The following is a 22,482-nucleotide window of genomic DNA, read 5'->3' on the forward strand; positions in this document are numbered from 1 at the left end:
AAAATGCAGTTTTATGCTACTGTTTTTGGTTAATTGATTTTCCCAAATATTCCCCAAAGTGGGTCTTATAGGTCATTGAACCAGATTTCGAAGTATTGAGTCTTAATGTTAAATCATGTTATATATTCAGATTATATTACTGTATATAGGAAAAATCAAATTTATCGAAAACATAAAACTGATCTAACGGATTATAGGAGAACACATATTGTACATGCTTATATATTCTTGAAAAGATTTTTGAGGACATCTTCCATTTTTAACATTCTAAAGTGACTTTTACATTTTAATAGATCCTTACCCCTAAAATGACGTACGTTGTATATTCGAAACAACTTAAAACTAGGATGCCGCAGAGAGGTTAATGTACACCCCTTCTTCCGGAAATATATACGAAGTAAAAACATATTCTCAGTCCAATGAAAACTATTGTATGATGATGTATGATGCTTATTTACTAGAGTTAACTAGTCTAGCATCAGACATACATGTAATAGGAAACTGCACTAACAAACTGCAAAATGGATTATCTAGTTAATAAATGTTACTATGCGTACACAAAATACTGATTTTGGGTTGTACTAATAAATAATCTAAGAAAAATAACTCCAACTTAGCATGTGTCTTCACAATTATTTTTTTTTCATCAATGCCAGGCATAAAATCATAATTGAGGAATTTACCAACCAGTTCGGTGTTGAATTGCTTTTATGTAAAATTAGTTAATTACGATAAACAATTCAGCTTATCCAATCCGAGCAGGAAAGTCTTTGCCTCTAACCTTTAAATATGAATAAACAACAAATCCATGTCAATTATCAAACACATTTAAATCACCCACATTATGGTACCCATGTGTAAGTGTGTATTGATCAAGCAGTCTTCTTGTACTCAATTCTTAACCTACACAAACTAATAACCACTCGTAAATGGTCGAAGTATAATAGTAATTACTGTGAGTACATATTATTCATATTACATGTTAACAAGTTTATATTGAATTCAGGGAACTTTTCACATGTATTTCACTGGTCATGTAGAGATACATGTATTATGGCCACACAATAATCATTTGTGTTTTGGATGGGTGAGCTAAGTTTGGCTGATCAGTTATTATAACATAAAATACTAACTAGTATCAATGGCACTACATGTGTAGTTTTGTTAAATTTGAAATAATCAATGATAATATCATGTAATATTCACTTAAGTTTTACGAAAATATGTGTCTTTAAAAGTTTATTTTATACTTTTATAGTTTTACTGCTTTAGTATGCTATCATATCACCATGGCGACTTTCTGTTAATGATAGAGTTCATTACATTGGTACACATCGTTACATGCTCTACAAAAGATTGTGAGTAAAGTAATTTTAAAACTATGAAATATTGGTTATTTACATTTCATTTCCCAATTTATCAGTTGAAAATTACAATTCCGTATAATCAAGTTACTTCTGGGTCATTAATTTACTTTTAACTCTATATTCTCTTATCCAACTATAACATTCACCCTATACATTACATGAATCATATACAATTAAACGTTATAAATTTTTGCGTAAATTTTACATTTTTTTACATGATAGAAAAAAATAATGGATGTAGATTTTGTTTGATGTAATCATTGAATCTTATTAACGCACTTGAGTACATTACAGTGTATTTCAACTCTTACAACTGTGACGAATCACCTAGAAGGGTCACAGAGGATAAATCGTACCTCCTGAAATGGACAGGGAAGTCAAACCCACCACCATGTCCATTCAACTTTACTGCTGGGAAGTATATATCAACCTACCAGGATTATAAACTATGTTTCGAGTCTGAAAACTTCGATCTAGGTTCATCTAGAGTGAAAGTTCTTGTAACAGATAAGTCTAATGTCTGGGTAAGATTCCATGCATTCAAATACTTGGTTTATGTGTAGCGTTGGTATAGATTTTTTTAAAATATGTTACATAAATATGCAAACGTTCTTATAAAAACCGCTATTCATCGAATTTTAACAATCACTGCATGTACGTTCTATGTCATTAGTCTTGTTCATAGTCTATTTTATTTCTATAGCGTGATGATTCTTTTTTTAATTAGATTTTCATCACATTTTTTAATTTTTTTCTCAAACACATATCTATCACAAACTCTAAAACCATTTTCCGAAAATTGTTATCATATGATAAAAAGTTTCAAAAAAAAAAACAATGTGCATTTGTTGTATTATAGATTGACTGAGCAATTCAAAAGACGTCATCATCAAATGTCATTCTTAAAATAGAACAAAAGTACATGGGTTTTGTTTTTATTTATATTCAAATGGTTATAAGCTTTACCGAGGTATTTGAACATTTTACACCAGTGGTAATTTCTAGATGTATTTTTATTTTTTTTCTTAGTTGAATGAAATGCTTCATGATTGAAAATGTGTAAGCCATCGTTTTTATTTTGACAAAGGTCTAATTTTTTTTTAAAATTTAATGATATTTTTTTTCGCTATTTGGTGGTGTATGGAAATAGAAATCAAGTGGACTATGGTAGTACAATACAGTTAGGTCATTTCTGAATATTTGGTCTCATTTTAAACACCTGTTTACCATTACATATATTACATCTGTCTATGTATAAATGCTTAACTACATTTAAACAATGTATCCACCAAATTTCAACTTATAATTGTAAGTTTTACAAAATTTGACCGGGGTAACTTGGTGTGTGAAACAGTGCGCCTTAATGTAACTGTATAATGCACCCTTAAGGATAAGGGGACTTTTTAAGTGGTGTATGTCTTGTGAGTTTTGGAAAGTTCTATTTATATGGAATTAAAAAATACCAGATTTATAACAATTGAAAGAGTAATCAAGGGAACCAAGGTTATAGCCGTAATCAAAAGAATGTAATCCAGGGACAAAGACCAGACATGGAAAACAGACATACACAACAAAGAACATAAAGTAACTAAAATCATACATACAAAGTAACAAAAGTAAATGAGCAACTCGGACTCCACTAAAAACTGGGAGCATGGACCAGGTGCACCGGTAGGGTAAGCGTCCTCTGCTTTTCTAGAAACACCCGCCGAGTTGCTCATAAAAAGTCAAGTCCGGGGTAGACAAACGAGGGAAGGAAAACTATGACCCGTTGAATAAATCAGTTGTCATGGTGCTGATGGATACACCGTAACGATCTACGAGGAACATAGGATATTGATTCTAGAGCAAATCTAATACTTGGTCTGCTCCCTCAGATTGGGGATACTTCTGTCTTGTGTTCTACTACATGCATTCATATAATGAAAAGGCTGTATACATGGCAAAAATGAGAAAACACATTAACACTTAGATTTTGTTCACACTCTGGGTGCTGCAAACAGTATATATTTGATGTTTTTTATCTCATCATTGGTTTTCATACCCTCAAAATAGCATATGAGGATGAAAGTATAGAAAATCATGGAGTTTTCCCAAAACTTAAGACTGGGTTCTAAAAGGCATGTTTTGACTTTCTTTTCTGCATTGCAATACCTATTTGCACAGAAAAGGTTTGTTCGGTTATCCATTGTATTTATTATAAGCTAAAGAAGTAACATTTTTTACTTAAAAGTGGTTAGAATAGCACATATCGCAAGAAGATACAAGAATATCTTTTATGACATCGCATTTGAAATGATGAAACTTCAGAAAATTTGGTTGCTAAGGACTTATTTGCACTAAACAATTAAATTCTTGACACAAACTACATTTTCTTACTCAGTGCACCTTAGCCTACACATGAAATTGTAGTTTCTATGATGAAAATCCGATTTTTTTCCGATGTAGGGTTTCCAAAAACTTGCCATAAGGTAGTACAATACAGTCAGGTCATTTCTGAATATTTGGTCTCATTTTGTTGAAATAAAGCTGTTTTGAGGCAGTTCGCACAGAAATTTCTAGTGTTTTGTCATAAAAAAGTGCATATTTTATAAATCCTTGGTGTGTGGAGGTTCAAGTCATTTATAAGTAATTCAGTGATTATTGTTATAAAATCCAGTAGCCATGGTAACATACTGAAAAAAAATATTACTGAGTTTTAGTACAAATCATGGTACCTTTCCAAAACTAACAGCCAATTACTATGTTTTGTAAAATATCAGGCACTTAGACACTATCACAGCTTGAAAGTATGCTTGGAGTTGTTGGAAAAAGGGTAAAAATAATAAGACCCTTTTCGATTCATTCTCTCACAATTTTAGTTCCAAAAGTTCGTGCGAAATAAGGTATTTTGAAAATCAGCCATCTGATGCTGAGGAGAGAACCTAATACGGCAGGGGACTGAAACGCATTACATATATTACATCTGTCTATATATAAATGCTTAACTACATTTAAACAATATATTCACCAAATTTCAACTTATAATTTTAAGTTTTACAAAATTTGACCGGGGTAAATTGGTGTGCGAAACAGTGCGCCTTAATGTAACTGTATAGTGCACCCTATAGAAAACGCGAACTTTATTTTTCCGTACCTCTAAGTACACTAAGAGAACAGTTATCTGTTGTCATTCAAACTACACACTTATAAAGCAACGCAATATTTACATTCGAGTACAATATTCGATATCGCACTAGTACAAGCAAAGACTCATATGGTGTAAACGATGATATCAACACAATTTATAATGTAGTATTAGAGTTAATAACAATCACTTTTAATGCATATACAAAACACGTATACCTTATTCTAAATATATGATATGTGTGTGAATTATATAACATGCTCAATGATCATTTAAAAAAAAAGATAATCACAATCCCATTGCGTTGCTGTACAATGAAACAAGACATTTCCATTTCAAGGTAAGAAACTGCATAGTTTGTAATATTATATTTCGAAGACAACTAAAAATATTTTAGTAACGTTAAAATAGTTACTGAATCATTATTTCATATAGAAGAAGTTATTTGTTTTTTTTCTCATATGATATAAATCGATGATTTTATATTCACATCAGATATATGACAAATATGAATATTCAATTGAGAAAACCTGCAAAGAAAAACTGGAAGATTTAGGTATATGGCTTGAGCTAGACAAAGACTATATAGAGAGTACAGCATTAGTAAACATTAAAATTACGGCAGTGAAGCTATCAAAAGCAGATGATGGTAAGTATAGGAGAGATCTTCGTGATGTCATCACTTACCTGTGAATTGGTTTTGGTTGGCGAAAATTCAATTGAGTGGCATGGGGCATCAACTTTAAATCATCATAACTTTTTCATATTTTAAAAATAAAAGATTTTGAAATAAAATATTTACATGGAGAATTTGACACAATGCACAGTATATAATAGTTCAAGTTGAATACTTATAATAGCGTCTAACATTTATGATATATAATGACAATTTAAAACAACATTTAATAAATCAGCATATAATTTTCTTTGTACGTGCATTATTAAAAGAGTTATGAAAGACTATTTTAGGTTACAGACCACCAATTCAACCAATGAGCATTTGGAACGTACGCAAAAATAGTCCTACGCAGAAATTACCCCTGTTCCTCTTAGTGCTGTGAAAAAAGTTCTCATCTTATTTTAAAAATTTAAAGAGTTTCTGAAAGGAAAAACATTTCTGTACATTTTATAGGTGCATTTTGCTTCTTGTGATGTGAAGCCTAATCTCCATAATGATTTTTAAATATACCCCTATCTTGTGAAAACACTGGGATTTCCCATGCTATTTATAGACCCTTCACTTCCGGTGACCAGTACTGCACTGCAAGTCTGCTAACCCCACATGCCATTCTGAGGATTGTGAGCTGACATATGTAGAATCATGCTGATATATAGTCATCTGCAGGTTAAAGTTAAGGTAAAATCCAGAGAAGCCATTGAATATTGTGAAATTAGCATAGAAGCCTATGGGAAGTGGAATTAGTGGTTTTTAGCCTTAAGATGAAGCCATGGCAAAATGAAAAGTTTCTTGAAATAGCTTTAAACTACTTGAAGATCTTGTTAACTTTGCCATGAGAGGAATACACTACAAAAATCCTTCAAAATATGCATTTTTTTAAGTTATAGGTCCAAATTATGGAAAATTGGTCTTTTTGGCTGATTTTTATGTCCTATCTTGTAAAAAGTGTAGAAAATTTAGTAAAAATATCAAATATTAAACTTTGAGGGCTATATTTACCTAAATATGGTAGTAATAAGCACTTAAAATCAAGTTTTGTGTAGATTTGAGCAAAAATTAGGTTAGAAATGAGAAAAAACTCACTTTCATTACTGCGGTTAAGGCCATATAAGCATTCCCCTATGGCAACATGGAAAATCCATTATTGAGCACTTTTTTTGCTTTAGGTGCCCTTTACTGGTCATGTTTTAATGTGAAAACACTGTATTTACAAATTTAATGCCAAATATATCACCTTTTGTTAAAATTTAAAGATTTAGGATTTTTGACATGTGATCAAGAAAAAGGGGGAGGCATGTCAGAAATAAATTTTTAAAAATAGACCAATTTCTCAGAAAATGATTACTTTTAAAACTATTTCTTCATTAATATTGTTAAAAAACAAGTTGTGATTGATATTTTTTATTTGAAAAGTCAGAAAAAGTTCTTTGCAAATATTTAATGCATTTCAGTATGGTAGAATATTTTCACTTTTTTGCTCGCACAACTTGGTTACCCTATATTTAAAAATCAAATATTTAAAAAAGTGCTTGTCACATTTCACTGAAACTTTGCAAATGCATTCAGTATGTGTGTAGGAAGATACCTGTATAGTTATTTATTTTTTCTAAGACAAAAAGTGACTCTTTAGGTTACAGACCACCAATTCAACCAATGAGCATTTGGAACGTACGCAAAAATAGTCCTACGCAGAAATTACCCCTGTTCCTCTTAGTGCTGTGAAAAAAGTTCTCATCTTATTTTAAAAATTTAAAGAGTTTCTGAAAGGAAAAACATTTCTGTACATTTTATAGGTGCATTTTGCTTCTTGTGATGTGAAGCCTAATCTCCATAATGATTTTTAAATATACCCCTATCTTGTGAAAACACTGGGATTTCCCATGCTATTTATAGACCCTTCACTTCCGGTGACCAGTACTGCACTGCAAGTCTGCTAACCCCACATGCCATTCTGAGGATTGTGAGCTGACATATGTAGAATCATGCTGATATATAGTCATCTGCAGGTTAAAGTTAAGGTAAAATCCAGAGAAGCCATTGAATATTGTGAAATTAGCATAGAAGCCTATGGGAAGTGGAATTAGTGGTTTTTAGCCTATAAAAGAATATCAATTTATATATACAACTTAAAAATGTTACATATTACTAATAAATGTTCATTTTATATATAAAACTGTTAATATAAAATACTGTTTCCTCGCAATAAAGTATTTTGGGAGGTTTCGGCGACCACATTATAAACATTATTTTCATTAAACAAATATATAAATTTTTCTTCATCAGTTAATGTTGCAAAATTATTAGTAAATTTAATATATCGTTAACCGTAGACTATCTTAGATCCTCATATAATTGGCATTTTAAAATTATATATTTTCATCTACTAAAACATTATTGTTAATTAAAACTGTTTCATTTAAATATTTTATCTCATAGGTAACCCTAGGTGAGTGTGAGGGAGCAACATATCAAAGTGCATAATTCACATACAATATATATAAAGACGAAATCTGATATATACCTTTAATTTTTTCATAGTTAAATAAACAAAAACATTTCAACGAATCTGTTTTTATTATTATCATTATTTTGAGAAATTCAAAACAAAATCTCTTGGTATTAAGAGACAATAAAATAAGCATATACCTTGATCTGTTTAATAAGTTCTGTATAGTCAGCACGCTGTAGTATAGAAAAAAGATACCACCCACTGAAACTTATCTTAAACAAATGACGAAATTCACCGTTGCTTTGTTAAGTTATGTTTTTTACCTCAGAGTTTTGTGCATTTAATGTACCTTTAGTACGCGCTCAGCCTCGCATTTCACCGCGGTTCTAAGCTGCATCATTAGTTTTATATGAAGTCAGTCTGTTATTGCGTATTTATTTACAGAATCTGGAATATTGAAGACGATTAAGTCTATTATCACTGATTTGATTCCTATTCTACTTGTTGGAATTGCTATATATTTTATTTGGAAAAATAAAGAAAAAGTGCGAGGTTGTTTAGACTCAACAAAGTCCAAAATTACTGGGTTGTGTGAAAACAAAAGTGCTAGACGAGATCCTGGTCGGAGAAGTTCAATTGTCCTCCATGATATTGATGTTATTGAAACACCACAAAGTGGTAAGTAACCTACCCGTACGATTGATTTGATTTCAGAATGAACAAGCTAGTCTCTATAAACCAATCTTCAGAGTATGTTTGTGTGTGTATTTCAGATGTCTAAAATATGATTAACGACATCATTATTCCATCATAAGTTATAAGCTCTCAGGTGACCGTCTATGGTTATTTAGACAGTCAGTAGATTCTGTTGGAGGTTAGTCTCACTCTCCAACATATCAAGTGACTGTCAAAATAATCATATAACTGGAGCAATGGAGCTCATACCATTTTCATTTTTGTCCGATTTTGCTTATCTATACATGTATTTTTGGGAAATAAATTAATCGTTCTTTCGAATTATAAAGGTAAAGTTTATTTTTTGTTTTGGCGTTCTAGTCAAATTATTAAAATGTACACACTGACCGGTGGCGTGATTGAACTATCTTTGTAATGACATTCAGGTCAAATTGTTTGGAGGTTCACACTTCTTTAATGAGCTGAATATTATTATTAATCAAATTATTGTTTAAACTGATTCTTCAAATATTGTTATTGGTGGATGGAGTTTCCTTTTATGGCCATTTGCATACTCTGCATTCAAATATTTCCATCGGATGGATTTTTATGTATCATCTTCATTTGCATAATGCTGCTTCGGTTATTTTGACGAAGTGTTTTATGCAATCACGAGTGGTCGTCAATTCCATATATATTTAGTGACTAGATTTCTTATTTATCGTACTATTTACTTGTTAACAGTTTCTCTATATCATTTATTTCGTTGGATTAATGCAAATCACGTCATTGTTGTTCAAAAACAAAACTTGGCTGTTCATTAAGAGTACATTGCTCTAAAGTTGGTATATCGTATAACACCGTAAAAAAATAACAATTGTGTAGTAATACAATAACCGGAAATATTTATTTATCTTGAATAGATAAATATAATATCGAGAGAAATGTATAAGAATAACGCGAGTTACAACCTCAATAAAACGTCTTTGTCTAAAGGAAATCTTCAATATACGGTAATACTCGGGCGATCAACAGTCACTTTTAAAATTAGTCCTAAGTATGTCTAGGGCCAATTTTGAATGGCTTCGGTGACTCGACCACAGGAGAGCTAAACTACAGTTATATAATGCAATAAGTCATCATAGCTACGTTTACATTATTCAAAAGAAAACAGACGGATAGCAGCTTAATACTTGCCTTGCAAAAGAAACTCTCCGCTGCCCTTGGAGTTAGCATTCTTGAGATATTAGTTCACTACAGGTAAACAAATAGTAATTACACATAGAAGGAACGAACTCGACCGGGAACTGTATATATGTTGTATTTATCTTTAGATCATAGACCATCTAGTTCCTCCTCGGATCTGTCTCAGATTAGTGTGGATTTGAACGATACAGCACCACCCCCATATCCAGTAGATACTTTTGCAGCAGATACAACACCATACCTTCCACCTCCTAGCTATGACGACATATTCAAAGACCAAAAATAGGAATAAATTATCATATATTGTAAATAATTATTTAATGTGAGTAAATGAAGAAAGGATACAATGTAACAACTGCGAAAACGAAACGTGACTGAAATATCAACAATATTCCACCTCTTCTACAATACAAAGCCCTTTAAATCTTGTGAAAAATAATTTGAATTTTTTGGGAGCTTATTAACTTTAAACATCAGCCAATCAAATACTAGAGTATAACAGTGTATGATGGCGCTTTTTAACGTAATAATCGCATACTTAAGTAAGAAAGTTTTATTTTGCATTATAATCATGGATAAACTAAATCACTTTCATCCTATAGTAAGAAACACGTTTAAGGACCTTGTAAAATCTCAATATATAATTGCGATAACGTAGAATTAAAAATATAATTATAATAATGTTATGTCACCGACAGAGCTATCCGTTCATAACAATGTCGTTTTTTATCCAAACTAATGACAATCCTTTAAGATATTCTTTATGCATAGATCTAATATACTCAGGGCATGCTATCTTGTGTTTTTTTTTTCATTATTTTTGCAATGTGTCAATGTTAAAATGTAAACGTTATTATTTTGCAATTTGAGAAACACTTAAATTGATTACAATTTATATTTGGAAATTACGATCTAGTTAGTGGCTAATTTTTTTCATATTTTCCAGTTGTATTGTACATGTTGATAATGGAGTGTTTTTAGGAGAATGCAATAATAAACAGGCTGTCATTAATTTGACAATATTAAAATATTTAAGATAAGACAATCGAGGCATAGTCTAGTTTTTTTTTATGGATGATGCGCCTTTTATCTAGCACCCATTTGACTTTCCTTATAATTTTGCAATCGACTTGTATACTTGTTTAGCATCAACAGATGCATTTGTTATTCTTGTTAGTTACTTGTTTTTGTTTTGGTTAAAGTTCTGATTCCATTCTATTAATTTTTCTGTTAATATTTTATCATTATTTATCTATTTGTAATGCAGTTTATGTCTTTTGTATATTTGCATATTAAATCTACTAATGTTTTATATTCATTGTTATTTTATGAATAACACATTTTATTAACTAAGAAAAAAAGGAACCAAAACAAGATTATATCATGAAGTTTCCAAGGAAAGAAAGATTACCGAGTTGTAATAATGAATGTTAATATTAAATGAACTGGTTAATGTACATTTTTGCATTTTCATACATATTTCATACATATACTGCATGCTGCTTCAACTATACATTGATATCTTTAAACAGCTTCCTATCATACATTTTTGTAACTGCTCTTGTGGCTTGCATCTCCTGATCTTGCCTTGTTCAAATTATTCTCTAACGAGTCTTTTTAATGCACCGAAGATAAATAATACTATATATTTTAGTACCTAGAATGTTAACAGCTTTTTGGAAGCGTGTTGTTGATGGTTGTGATTACATATCAACCACAATATGAGTAACGCCTTGTTATATGTTAAATCACCAAGACGAGGCGAATCTGAATTTATCATAAAATGATGATGATTTGTGTCACATTAACCTTCAAATATCAACTTGCGATACGCATGAAATGGATTCATTTTAATCTTGTGCGAAAAAGAGACACATCGTATCAAGACACAAAGCTTGTCGAGAGGCTAATTGTTTGCTAACTAAATTTACCTCATTTTTAAGTTTATAGAAGAGGCAAACAACATATCAGAGTTATGTCAATGTTTTCCACACAATATTCCGCGAAGTCAATTGTGCTACGATTACAATAGAAGTTTGATCTTAAACATTTGTGAACAACTTAAAAGCAAAGTTTACACCAATCACATTAGCCATAATCATCATGATGATACCTGAGTTGTGGAAACTAATAAATACAAAGTTTGAAACTTAACTAAAACCTTTGAAAGTGAGCTTGGAACTTGGAATCTAAACTTGAAACAAAATATTCAGAAATAAGGAGTTTAAAGTTGAGAAAGGTAAAATTTGTGCAATTTGGGTAGTCAAAACAATGAACTTCATGTCAAATTTAAACTTAAGACAAAGACATCAAATAATTACAAAAGAAATAATGTACACCACTTCATTTACACAAAAATTTTCAGCCGCAGGACTCTATCGATAATAGATGCAAGGAATTAGTGTAGGGGCGACAAAATACAATCAATTATTAACAAGTTCTATCTTTAAAAAAAGATAGCCAACACAGTAAGATTTGTTTTTTTTTCCCGACGCAGTCGGTGTAGTTTCGCTTTTTACCTTTTGACCTTAAAGACGCTCTTCCATGGAAACACAAGTCACCTGATCAAAATTGTGTTTCCAGATTTTACAAGTAAAAAGAACAACTTTTACTGCGTCGGCTTTTTTTAAGATAGTATTTGTTTTTACTTATAATTTTCATCAGGAAATAACGCATGTCACGCAATTTCAATATCCTTTTTCGATCCCCACTAAGTTATCAGTATTTGGCCAATCTGGAAACATTGCATTTCCATGGAAGAGCGGCCTTTAATATAGACGGTATGAATTGATCACCTATAACAAGTTCGCGGTTTAGAGTCAAAATTTCATTATTTAAGCCATTTTATCATCTCCATGTCAAGTACGACTTTTCGTGCCGCTGTATTGTATGTCATACACTTAATTTCTTTTTAAAACAGCTTTTCTTACGATGTACTGACAGTGATATAACTCTCTATATCCGTTTTGTACTTATTGTTGCTTTTGTACAGAGGTATTTCGTAACTGTTGAAAATTGTGCAGAAATGTTTAAATGGTGCATTTCAACGGATCGCAAAATGTTCGTTCGAAATTGGTCATTTATTTAATTTCAATTATACACTTAATAAAATAATTCTTCCCATACGATTATCTCTTCCTATTTTCTAATATTTTATCTTTATTTTGTGTCGGTTTTTCATTGTGCGGTAACTTTGATATGAACAATAGCATCAAAATCATCTGTTTCGTTATAACAATACAAGTGTTTAAACCATTTTGCTTTCATTCAAACATCTTTATCTGTATATGAGCTACTTGGGCTAGCCATTTTATATCCTCAATTAAATTGTTTACTAATAACTCTAGTAATTCCAATTGGCTCCATTCAATCTACAAAAGGCGAGATTAAGGATCTAGCTAAACGATCTATGCTTCTTTATAGATCAGATCACCTATAAAGTCAGCCTCATAAGAGTGAAAAAATAGGTAGACGAGTAAAGGAGCACAAGTTGTTCCCATTGGAATGCCGACCGTTTGTTGAAAAACGCGTCCATCACACTGAACAAATATGTTGTTGATAAAAGAACAATCTGTATATTTGGGAGATGATTCGGAATTGTTTTTTTACAAAGTATGAGGAATCTCTACCAAGAACTATATATGTGTATCTAGGTGTACCGTCTTTTTAGGAGTAACAACGATGTATAATGTATTTGAGTCGGTAAGTTGAACGGAGTATGGGAATAGAAGCATAAAGAGATTTTAATGTTATTGTATTCTGATAATAATCTTGAATTGAGGGTTTCCAGAAGATCTTTGGAATTTTTCAGGATCCACATTGAATTTATACCACTGCGGGAGTAAACAGTGTCGTGGTAGAACTGGAGACCCTCTTTGACAGCTGTGAGTATAGAAGTTAAAAGTTTTGAAGGAGGTTTAACTGGTTATACATTTTGCAAATTCAGCTATGTAGCGCTGTTTGTATGGGTTCTTGTGGAGTTTAGGAATCCAGTACATAGACGGTAATAACATTAATCGGCTTTGGTAGAAGTTTCACCAAAAAAATTCATTTGTCTTTATAAAGTACTGTAATTGTTTTTAGTGTTGATGTGTCTTTGTATGTGTTATAGCGTGTACTTGTCTTCAACCTTTAAGTTTACCTTGAATTGCAGAGTGCAATCCAGTTTGCCGTATAAACCATTATTTTAATATTGGTGTTTTACTATAAACCCTTGAAGGTCTCCATTATAACTATAAATGCAAAAAAAACCCACAAAACTTAGGGCTGGCGTAACAACCGTTTCCTTCAAATATAAACTGAGGATTCCTATTTATGACAATGATAAATGACACATGACGTCATTCCTCTAAAAGTAATCCTTAGAATGTTTACTAATATTCATCGAGTTGAGTATATCCTTTCAAATATCAGAGTAAATGAAATAGAAACGGAAACACAAAATTTGATTACGAGAACGAGAATGAAAAAGGAAAGTGCATGATGGTAATTTTACAATAGCTTCCTGAATATATAAATACGTCAAGTTTGAAAATCAAAATATTAGTAAAATGTTCACAATGGCATTACATGGACCTTATGTTCATTCCCTTAAAGTTTACAAACCGCTAGGTTACAATAATGAGATGAAGAGGCAACAGGACGGTATGAAAGAAAGACACACGGACCTTCTGATTACTATAATTACCGCCTGCAAGAGAGAGTATAATTATAAAAATGAATCACAAAACACAGTGTAAGATGAATAATTAGTTTATACCATAGGTTTAAAGTTTTAAAACAAAAACGCTTAAGAAGCCAATGTAGATTTCAATAAAAACATCGGCAGTTTTAAAGAATGATTTATAATGATACATTTTGTTCCTTTTTAATCTTTAAGGGCAACATTTTGTAATCAATAACAGTCTACTACTACTGCTACTATGCACCTCAATCAGCCATGTAAATTTTTAAAACGTTTAAGTTGAAATATATTATAATCTTTGCGTTATCGTTTTCCTGATTACGAGCCCATTTGACAGTATTCCCAATCAGCAAAGAAGTCCTACGAATCACATGTTCAACATTAACGGGTCAACTATGAAATATATACTCAAAAGGCTGGAGGTGTTTTTATATATTGCCATTAAGAAGGGAAAATTTACTTTGAAAAGTCAAAATTATCACATTTGTCATAACGTTTTGATTTAAAACGTCATGTACCATCAAGTTGGACAAAGACATTTTCTTCGACTAACACTAGATAAGCTTGTCCTTTAGTTCTCTGTTTGGTATAGAATCAATTGTAAATAAGTACTCAAAACTTACTTTAGCCTGTCATGTTGAAGTGTGGTATACAAGGTAAAGGTAAAAATAAAATGCATATTATTACAAAAGGTAAGACTTCTTGAAATTAGAAACTTAATCTGACACAGCTTGTCATACTTGGGTCCATCCTTCGCTGTCATAATTATCTAGTAAGAGAGAATAATCAGGGGAAAGAATGTTATAGCGGTAATCAAAAGAATGTAATCCAGGGGCAAGAACCAGACATGGAAAACAGACATACACAACAAAGAACATAAAGTAACTAAGAGTTGCTCATAAAAAGTCAAGTCCGGGGTAGACAAATGAGGAAAGAAAAACTATGACCCGTTGAATAAATCAGTTTTCATGGTGCTGATGGATACACCATAACGATCCACGAATTCATGATGACGACCATAAAACTTCTGTAGTGATGACTTTAATCTTGTAGCAACATAACCCTGTTCCAGAAGCCTATTTGTTAGAGTTCTAGCGCGATACAAAAAGTCTGCGTAGTTTCGGCAAACTCTGGCATAACGTATGAGTTGTGATTTGAACACTCCATATGCAGGAGCCGAAGGGATGTTGCCACAGATGAAAGGAAAGTTGACAATTCTGAATGAAAAGTCATCACGTTTGTCGTAATGTTTTGTCAATAGTTTTCCTTTACCATCGATTTCTAAGTGTAAATCAAGATATGAGTCTGACTTCACAGTGTCTGTAGTATCCTTTATCTCAAGTTCTTTTTGGGTAGATGTGATGTATCAAATCCCCGAAATTAGGATTGTTTAAAGATAATACGTCATCTATATAGCGGAAACTGAGATTGAAGGATCTAGGCAAACGATATTCTTTCTTTCTGATCAGATCAGCTATAAAGTCAGCCTCATAAGAATGAAGGAATAGGTCAGCAAGTAAAGAAGCATAATTTGTTCCCATTGGAATGCCGACCGTTTGTTGAAAAACACGTCCACCACACTGGACAAATATATTGTCGATTAAAAATTCCAGCATTTTGTAAACATCTTCCTCTGAATATTTGGAAGATGATTTGGAATTATTTCTTACAAAGTATGAGGAATCTCTACTAAGATCTATATATTTGTATCTAGGTGTACCATCGTTTTTGAAAGAACAAGTATGTTGAATGAGGTATCATTGTGCATGGCAGTCAAAGATAAAGGCGTGTCCAAATGGTGAGGGCAGAGGGCCAGAGCTTCCTTTGGGTTCAAAAATTTCGGTTCATTATACAGAACAAAATTTTAAATCATTGAACCCCCCCCCCCACACACACACACAATACACTTTCGGAAAATGTTTAACAATTGTGAAGTTTCGGCATGCAATAGATAAAAGAAAGAGCTATATGTTCACCCCCTATATAGTAGTAGTAAACACCTAAAATTTATTAGGAATAGTTCTTACCCATGAGTTCTAAATGAATAATGTTAGTTTGACAAATGAATTGTCAAAACCTATTTCCTTAATTACATAGTCAATATATTTTTAACACGGCTACGATGTCCCAGGAATAAAATTTAACCTTTGGAAAAGTATATATCTGAATTTTTCTCATACTTTGTGTATTAATTGCCTCCAGTGATGTTTATACATTAACAGGTAAGTAAATCGATCGATGTGTGTACAAGGCACACACAATAATCTCATACCAATATACACCAATGTTTACTTCGTCATCAAATGTGAGTATGATAAACCAGTTTTAATCTTGTGTTTCCAATATAAAATATAATTTCAAACATTATTCATTAGTTAATTGCAATTATATTTTCAATGCGAGAATACAATTAATCACAGTGGGATAAAACAGAGTCAGATACAATAATTTAATGTTTGTTATACAGATCATATTACTATGCGATTGCATAACCATGCCGACTTAATACGACTGTCACAGTTCACAGTATTGGTACATATTGTAACGTGTACAGTCAAAACAACCCAGTGTAAGTGTTTAAAAATACTAATCGATTATATATATATATATATATTACATATGGTGTAACATTCTTATTTTTATTGGCTATCATAATCACGTGATTCAAAGATATTCAACACACCTGAAGCCGTGTTTCTATTTTAAAGCATATATATATATATATATATATATATATATATATATATATATATATATATATATATAAATGTCTGAAAAATTCCCAACGATGTTAGAACTGTCAAATTTGCGATGCGAAGTTTTGGTCGTTTCCTCCGCGGGACTCGAACTCGTACCGCTGTGACATCTATGGCAACACCACTTGCACAAAGTCCAGCGCCCTAGACCACTCGGCCAGCTAGGCTATATAAAAATATAGCTTTCGCTGGCCGAGGCATTCCTCCTCGTAGGATTAATCTAGGGCTGTAACTTAGTACACGATGTATGGTAGTACTGAACAGTGGTCTAGGGCGCTGGACTTCGTGCAGGCGGTGTTGCCATAGATGTCACAGCAGTACGAGTTCGAGTCCCGCGGAGGGAACGACAAAATATTTGCATCGCAAATTTGACAGTTCTAACATCGTTGGGTATTTTTCAGACCTTTCTATACGTTTTTATATCTTCCCTGTATCAATTTGATCCGATGGAGCAGTGTAGCAAATAGAGTCGTCACATTCTGAGACGTTATATATATATATATTGACGCTGTTCTGCTAAATATAGATCTAGATATTAGTCATTCCGATACAAACAGAACAGTACAAAAGTTATTGATAAATATTTGCAACTGTTAGCTTCGTATTTTATATACTCGAATAGTTAGATAAAATTGCTCTACACTGTAATCGTCGATGTTATGATAAGATCAGTACTAAATTAAATGATTATATTCACTGCCATTAGTTAATTATTATCTTAATTTTATTTTAATTTTTGACATTAGGCAAATGACGCCTTCTAGAAAAAAAAACAAATATTTCAATAAAAATAAAATTAATTTCTTCTTCAACTGTGATTTTGTGATTACCAAATTCACTCAATACTTCATGCAATATTCATATATTCTGAGTTAGTTAATAAGTCTTTTTTAAACAGTATATTTTAACTCGAACAACTGTGACGAGTCTCAGAGACGGGTCACAGAAGACAAGTCGTACGTCCTCAACTGGAGTGGTAAAATCGACCCTAAACCATGTTCGTTCAACTTTACCGCTGGAGAAGACCAGAAGTCTTATCTTAAATACAAAATATGCTTTCGGTCAGAACACTTTGAATTGACGGCGACAGGTGTGGCAATCGGGATAACTGACAACACAAATACATGGGTATGTAGATGTGTTTCAAACATTCAATACATGTACTTAATAAAAACATTTACAAATGTTGCTATGTAGTAACCTTAATTGTTTTTGCGGCATTTTGAAGTTATATACTAAGTATTGTTGTTTTCGAGGAGGAGTAATTTGTGTTTATATGAATAAAGTTAATTTAATAAACAGCGATACTTACCAGTACTTCTTGTGCTAATGACCTTTGTTAACCGACCTTGTGCATTCATTTTAGTCAAGAAGACACATATTTCAATTTGTCATAGTTTTACTATTGCCATTCATTACATCGGAAATTTCCTTTAAAAATGAAGATAAGAACTATATTACCGAACTCATAATGGTGGATCGAGAAGGGGATAATTAATATTCAGGCAAAATCAAGGACACACAGGAAATTGAAATTACCGACTATGATCATGACTTTTTTTTAAATGCAGTTGGTAAACGTTGCCCATTCATCAAAATTGAATATAATACAAACTGCTTATTATTTCATTCAAGTTTGTTGTTCGTTATGAATGTTTCTACTCTTCTTTGGTTTGTAGTAATTATCAATATAGTATGGTTATTCTCTGTTACAGACATACAATAAATATGATTCAGCTATTGATGAGATCTGTAGGGACAAAGTAGACGATTTAGGAATCTGGTTAGAAATAGATAAAGATTTTAAATATGTTCAAAGTACAAAACCAGAAGTTACACCGCTGATGATAAAAGTAAGGATTGCGGCGGAAAAACTTCCAAAAGTAAAAGAAAGTAAGTAGTCACGAGTAAGTAAAATAGATACTGAGTTACTGATGTCATTTCATAACATTACTATACGGGAAAAGTTTTTTTTACTTCCTATAATGTTTTAAGCATTACTTCACTTTACCTTTTCAGAATTTATCATAAGCATATCTTGTTTATTTAGTACTTCGCCTGTCTTGGATAAATTAACAACTTACTGAATTTTGTTTTGTTGTCGATTTGTCTTTTTCATCTATTTAGGTACTGGACTATGGGACACGATAAAGCGAACCTTTCAGGGCATGCTTCCATTTATTATAATAGCAGTTGTAGTCATGATGATTTGTACAAATAAAACTGGTCGTAAAAGGTCATTGGAGTTGTTCAGAGGCTTAGCACAATGCATTTGTGGAAAACAACAGCAGACAGAAACAACGCCTGACCCTCAAGCATCAATGAGTCTTACTAACGATGACATGGTACAATCAAGAGGTAAAAAATGTATATATCATTCTTAGACAAAAGTATTGATGGTGAAGTTTATTTTGAAGGATTAGCACACTCGATATATATAGTTAAAAGTGCTATCAACATTAATTCGACAAATTTATTTTACATTTATTTGGTCTTCAGATCATTAATACTTTTACGATACGTTTTTATGGTTTCTCCATCATTTCTATCTTTCGGCAAAATGAAAATTTCCATCTTTTATTTAGATTAGTTGCAAAATATGTATCTGAATCAAACTACATTACATGAGACGTTCCGTTTACTTTTTTGTTTTAATAGCCAAGATGGTTTCTGAACAGCTTACCATCTTACTTTCTTCAGATCCTATTACTGAGACAGTAACAGTAGATGATACATACCCACCTCCACCCCCAGACGGTGCTATCCCATACCCAACAGACACTCAGGAATACTCACCACCTCCAAGCTATGACGACATTACGTGTCCCGAAAAGAAAGACAGTGGTACTCACTCATAATTTATTTATCTTCTGTCATAGTGCCTTCTCTAAAGAGACATTCAGTATTAGCATTTTGGAAACCTCTCGCGTAATGAAGACATATGATTCGTCCATCTGCTGTTTAAAACTATATTCGAACGTGCAGTTAAGCCCAAAACCTACAATGATATTATTTTTTGAATATTATATTATGAATATGGTTGCCCAGTTTTAATTATTTATATGATATAGTTTTATGTTTGTATTTAATTATCGTATTTATTGTTTACATTTGCATTTTTAGATATTCGATGTATTATGTTATTAAAACCTCTTACTATATCATACCACGTTTCTTTGCTATAAATATATTAACCATAATTTGATGATATTAGTGTTACACACCCAATGATGATATTAGTGTAATACACCCAATGATGATATTAGTGTTATGCACCCAGTGATGATATTAGTGTACTACACCCAATGATGATATTAGTGTTATACGCCCAATGGTGATATTAGGATTATACACCCAATGCCAAAATGAATAAACATAAAAAGCAACCAAAGCAACAATATGTACACATTACCCTTTATAAAGCCAAGGGGTCACGAATTATATTTCGGGAAATGAACATTTGTCAACTGTTTGCAATGGAGATCAGCCAAACAAAGTTGTTGCATGGTATGGGTGTTCAGTTTGATATGTCATTTAAAAGGATTTTTATTAGTAAATGTATCATAAAAAGCGAAGTGTGCATGTAAGCAGAAATACAATTTGATATTTTAGTTACTGACACTACATTGGCGCATTTTCCGCTATTTTGATCAGTTTTGCTAGGTCGAACATGGAGTTTTTTTTTGTTTTTGTTTTTTTTTTTGTTTTTGACGTGGCATATTTTTTCAACATCAAGTATAAGGTCACACTTACCACTTCCGGGTCAATTGGCAAACCCTCTATGTAGTACAAAAAACACGCTGAACCTAGTTCTATGTATTGTAAGTACATGATATGTGTGTATGTTGATCAAAAGTAGTCAAAATGTGTTTTTTGAAGTCATATTTGTAGCTTACTACATGAATTTTGTTTACATGTGTGAGTGATTTGCCTTCTTATTTTCAGTTAGCGGAAAAAAGGTTAAAAATGCGGATTTTCTGTGTAATCTATTCCAGTAAATTTTGTGAAAAACTACAATCATTGTACCATTAGTATACTGATTTTTTCAAAGTTCCGCAATGGTATGCAACTTTAAGATGCCATTTGTTCCGGGAATTCACAGTGATACTTTTTCACATGTAAAGTAATGAAACCGTTGAAAGTGGTTAGTGAGTTCAAAGTTTATAATGGACACATATACTCCTTATAGACTCATTTGCTATACCAAATGATTCGGACTTAACAGTAAACACTATTCGGTCAAAATAAGTAGTAAATTATCAGAACGGACAGATGTGAACGTACATTCATTAACAGTTTATTTCACTTTCCATTCGCGAAACAAAACTTATCAATATCCTGTCAAAATGTTTGTTCCACAAACAGCAAGATATGCATAAAAATGTATTAAAAGGAAAAAAATGTCTTAAAATTTAAATTTGCAGAAGTATCTGTGGTTATATTATATAGTTATGTACATGAATAAAATCTCAAACTGTTTGACGATTTCTAGTATCTCAACAATGTCATGAATGTCGAAGGAACTATGATGTCATGTTTAAACAATTTAATGATAAAGAATGTTGAAGACTTTTGTGATAAATGTTGAAGAAAATACATATGCGTAACCTCAATCTGTGCTTTTTCACTATATAACTTGCGAAATGCATTGTAAAAGGAAACAAAGTTTCGTTCGAACTCTATCAATGTACCCCATTGCCATAACTAAAAGAAATATTCAAACCATGTAAAACAATACATTGGTATTGTATGTAATGCTTCAATCAGTCCACACTCAGTTGATTCCTTAATTTTTCATCCGTCGATCGAACCAAAAATATTTCATGAACTGTAATAGACTTGATGTAATCATTCCTGCATTTGTTGTAAATCTTTGAATAAAAAGTGTGGTTCGTGCAAACCATAACAAAATTTAAAGTACCGAAAAACATAAGTATTTCCTTAATATTAAAATTTTATAAGCAGGCTTGGTAAGGTTTTATCAAATTAGGGTTGGTACGATTAAAGTATACACAAAGAACATCATTATGCAAATGGTCGTCATTTCATTCAAAACATTTGGTAATAAAAAAATGAACATTGCAAGTGTTTATACTACAACTTGTCATATATTACATCACAAAAAGCACCATATACCCTTGTAGTTATTAATTACAAATTATGTGTCAGAATTGTACATGTATCACTTTACAACAAAAATATAAATATAATAATATATGGCCTTATTATTTGTCATCTCTTTAAAACATCATAAAGAACTATTAAATTCAATAAAGCAAACTGATCACCTTAATATTTTATTTGATTCGTATTTTCCTGATTGACACAAATAGATAATATGATTAAATACTATATGATTCTCTCTTTGTCCAATTATTCAAATTTGGAGGTCTTTTTCATCCAAGTTCGAAAATAAAAATCCTTTAACTTGACACAATTTCTGAATTTCTTCCATAATTGTTTTGATTTTCACAAAGAAAAAAATGAGAAAAAGGTGGGACAGATCTCAAGTGTCATTTTTAAAATCTTATGTTTGTAT

The 22,482-nt window shown here is 31.7% G+C and overlaps 2 protein-coding genes across 4 annotated transcripts; both read left to right on the forward strand.

Annotated features, from left to right (window-relative positions):
* The first annotated feature begins 812 nt into the window (after positions 1 to 812).
* LOC148622960 (uncharacterized) lies at positions 813 to 10,815 on the forward strand. The gene is made up of 6 exons (XM_088573345.1): positions 813 to 955; positions 1,259 to 1,358; positions 1,662 to 1,891; positions 4,990 to 5,143; positions 8,067 to 8,300; positions 9,632 to 10,815. The coding sequence occupies exons 2-6, from the start codon at positions 1,274 to 1,276 to the stop codon at positions 9,787 to 9,789; spliced, it is 861 nt and encodes a 286-aa protein (XP_088429471.1). The 5' UTR covers positions 813 to 955; positions 1,259 to 1,273; the 3' UTR covers positions 9,790 to 10,815.
* Positions 10,816 to 16,395: 5,580 nt separating this feature from the next.
* On the forward strand, positions 16,396 to 21,422 carry LOC148622961 (uncharacterized). Of its 3 annotated transcripts, none has more exons than XM_088573347.1 (6): positions 16,396 to 16,492; positions 16,655 to 16,756; positions 17,842 to 18,071; positions 18,659 to 18,836; positions 19,071 to 19,301; positions 19,602 to 21,422. In XM_088573347.1, exons 1-6 carry the CDS (start codon positions 16,426 to 16,428, stop codon positions 19,799 to 19,801), a joined length of 1,008 nt encoding a protein of 335 aa, XP_088429473.1. In that variant the 5' UTR covers positions 16,396 to 16,425; the 3' UTR covers positions 19,802 to 21,422. The 3 variants fall into 3 exon arrangements, with proteins under 3 accessions (XP_088429473.1, XP_088429474.1, XP_088429475.1); XM_088573348.1 differs by having other exon boundaries at positions 16,397 to 16,492; positions 19,644 to 21,422; XM_088573349.1 differs by lacking the exon at positions 16,655 to 16,756 and having other exon boundaries at positions 16,406 to 16,492.
* The last annotated feature ends 1,060 nt before the right edge of the window (positions 21,423 to 22,482 follow it).

The sequence above is a fragment of the Perna viridis genome, chromosome 3 (assembly GCF_037379345.1).
Source record: "Perna viridis isolate PV_CMFRI_1.1 ecotype Kerala chromosome 3, ASM3737934v1, whole genome shotgun sequence".
In the NCBI taxonomy this organism is placed as follows: Eukaryota; Metazoa; Mollusca; class Bivalvia; order Mytilida; family Mytilidae; genus Perna; species Perna viridis.

Coding starts and splice junctions, on each gene's coding strand:
- LOC148622960 (XM_088573345.1), top strand. CDS start 1,274: ATGCTATCATATCACCATGGCGACTTTCTGTTAATGATAGAGTTCATT. Junction 1,359..1,661: donor TACATGCTCTACAAAAGATT/GTGAGTAAAGTA, acceptor AGTACATTACAG/TGTATTTCAACTCTTACAAC. Junction 8,301..9,631: donor TATTGAAACACCACAAAGTG/GTAAGTAACCTA, acceptor ATTTATCTTTAG/ATCATAGACCATCTAGTTCC.
- LOC148622961 (XM_088573347.1), top strand. CDS start 16,426: ATGTGTGTACAAGGCACACACAATAATCTCATACCAATATACACCAAT. Junction 16,757..17,841: donor TACAGTCAAAACAACCCAGT/GTAAGTGTTTAA, acceptor TTTTTTAAACAG/TATATTTTAACTCGAACAAC. Junction 18,837..19,070: donor ACTTCCAAAAGTAAAAGAAA/GTAAGTAGTCAC, acceptor TCATCTATTTAG/GTACTGGACTATGGGACACG.